Source organism: Electrophorus electricus, chromosome 9, assembly GCF_013358815.1.
Source record: "Electrophorus electricus isolate fEleEle1 chromosome 9, fEleEle1.pri, whole genome shotgun sequence".
Classification (NCBI taxonomy): domain Eukaryota; kingdom Metazoa; phylum Chordata; class Actinopteri; order Gymnotiformes; family Gymnotidae; genus Electrophorus; species Electrophorus electricus.
The window spans coordinates 24,209,517-24,211,260 of NC_049543.1; the positions used below are offsets into that span (position 1 = coordinate 24,209,517).

General features: G+C 46.9%; 1 protein-coding gene across 4 annotated transcripts in view; it reads left to right on the top strand.

Moving 5' to 3' along the window:
• ctnna2 (catenin (cadherin-associated protein), alpha 2) overlaps window positions 1-1,512 on the top strand; it is a 307,160-nt gene extending 305,648 nt beyond the window's left edge. For all 4 annotated transcript variants that reach the window (XM_035529725.1, XM_035529726.1, XM_035529727.1 and 1 more), the window contains 2 exons: window positions 8-142; window positions 478-1,512. In XM_035529725.1, the coding sequence (XP_035385618.1) occupies window positions 8-142; window positions 478-765 (423 nt within the window). In that variant the 3' untranslated portion in view covers window positions 766-1,512. The remainder of the gene's footprint in view (window positions 1-7; window positions 143-477) is intronic.
• The last annotated feature ends 232 nt before the right edge of the window (window positions 1,513-1,744 follow it).

Here is a 1,744-nt window from a genome sequence, read left to right on the forward strand (position 1 = left end):
CTTCCAGTGTCCTGATTCAGCCTGCAAGCAGGACCTGCTGGCTTACCTTCAGAGGATCGCTCTCTACTGCCACCAGCTGAACATCTGCAGCAAGGTCAAGGCCGAGGTCCAGAACCTGGGAGGAGAACTCATCGTCTCGGGGGTATGTGTTCTTTTTTTGTTTGTTTGTTTGGTTTTAGGGTGTTTTTTGTCGCGTCAGCGCCCGCACTACATAAACAATGAGCACCGCACGTACAGAACACCTTAATGGAGCCAGAGGGGCATAGACGATACAAGAACCTGCTGTTTTGGAAAACACGTTGGCCTCATATAACACCCAGAACGCCTCGAATCAAATTCTGTTTGCATCGATCTCGAAGTCATTAGCAGCTAGTGTTACACTGCAGGGAGCAGCGTACACCTCTGTGTGCTGAGGCTAGACAAAACACAGTGTCCTGAAAGTCACATGACTCCACTCTGCTTCTCCCCCATCTCCAGCTGGACAGCGCTACGTCCCTGATCCAGGCGGCCAAAAATCTAATGAACGCCGTGGTGCTGACGGTCAAGGCCTCCTATGTGGCGTCCACCAAGTACCAGAAGGTTTACGGCACGGCCGCCGTCAACTCGCCCGTGGTTTCCTGGCGCATGAAGGTGCCGGAGAAGAAGCCCCTGGTGAAGCGGGAGAAGCCCGAGGAGTGCCAGACACGCGTGCGCCGCGGTTCGCAGAAGAAGCACATCTCGCCGGTCCAAGCTCTCAGCGAGTTCAAGGCCATGGACTCCTTTTAAACTCCCAGGAGTTTTAAACTCCTTTTAAACTCCTCTTCCCCATGAAGAGGAAAAATAAAACAAAAATCGCCCCACACACACACACATCTTTTCCCTCTCTCTTCGCTTTCTTTAGTTCTTCACAGACCTTCACCCGTGTGGCCCACTGTTGCGAGAGGTTACAACGTCCACCTTGCTTCTTCTGAAAAGAAAAAAACAAAAACAAAACAAAAAAAAAAACCCAAAAAGACAACGCACGTCACCGCACAACACGAGCCGGGCCGAGACACAAACAGAATGCGCTGAGGCGAATGATGCTTGGTTAACCGTTCAGGTTTCAGTTCAGTTCCTGTGGTGTTTGTTAGTTAGCAGTGTTAACTACTGACTGGCCATATTTACACAGATATATGAAAGAAAATAATATATTGTTAGGTAGTGTCAACCCTAGCTGTTAAGGGCGAGAGAGCTCCTGACATCAATTTTGACTGAAACTGGATATGATTTGTAGATTGTAGGACTTAGGCTTTTTTTCTCTGACCCTCCATAATCCATGTAATCCACTCGGTGACATGAAGCACTAGGTTTTGCAATTTATTTAATTATATTTCTGCGTCACTAACTACTGCAGCCTGGTTGGCTATCGTGTTGAACATACTACTAGAAACGGACCGATTGAACTAGTTGTGTGGTTTGCTCGGAGAATAAGTAGAACTCTGCGTATCTTTATAGTCACAATTCTCTAATAAACCCTGCAACTGTGTGTTCTGAGTTTGCCTCCAATTCACTTTTTTAAAAAGCGCAATTTTCCCTCACATGCTCTTCAGTTCCTATAACAGGGTTGGATCATTCTTCACACAGAATGGTACAAGAGTTCTCTGTTTGGGTTTAAACACTTAAACCTGTTTAAACCTTCTCTTTTTCACGGAAAATGTTGATGTTTGAAATTCAGCTGCTGTGCCCCACTCTTCCTGGAGATCGTGTGCGTAAATTAGTGTGCCGC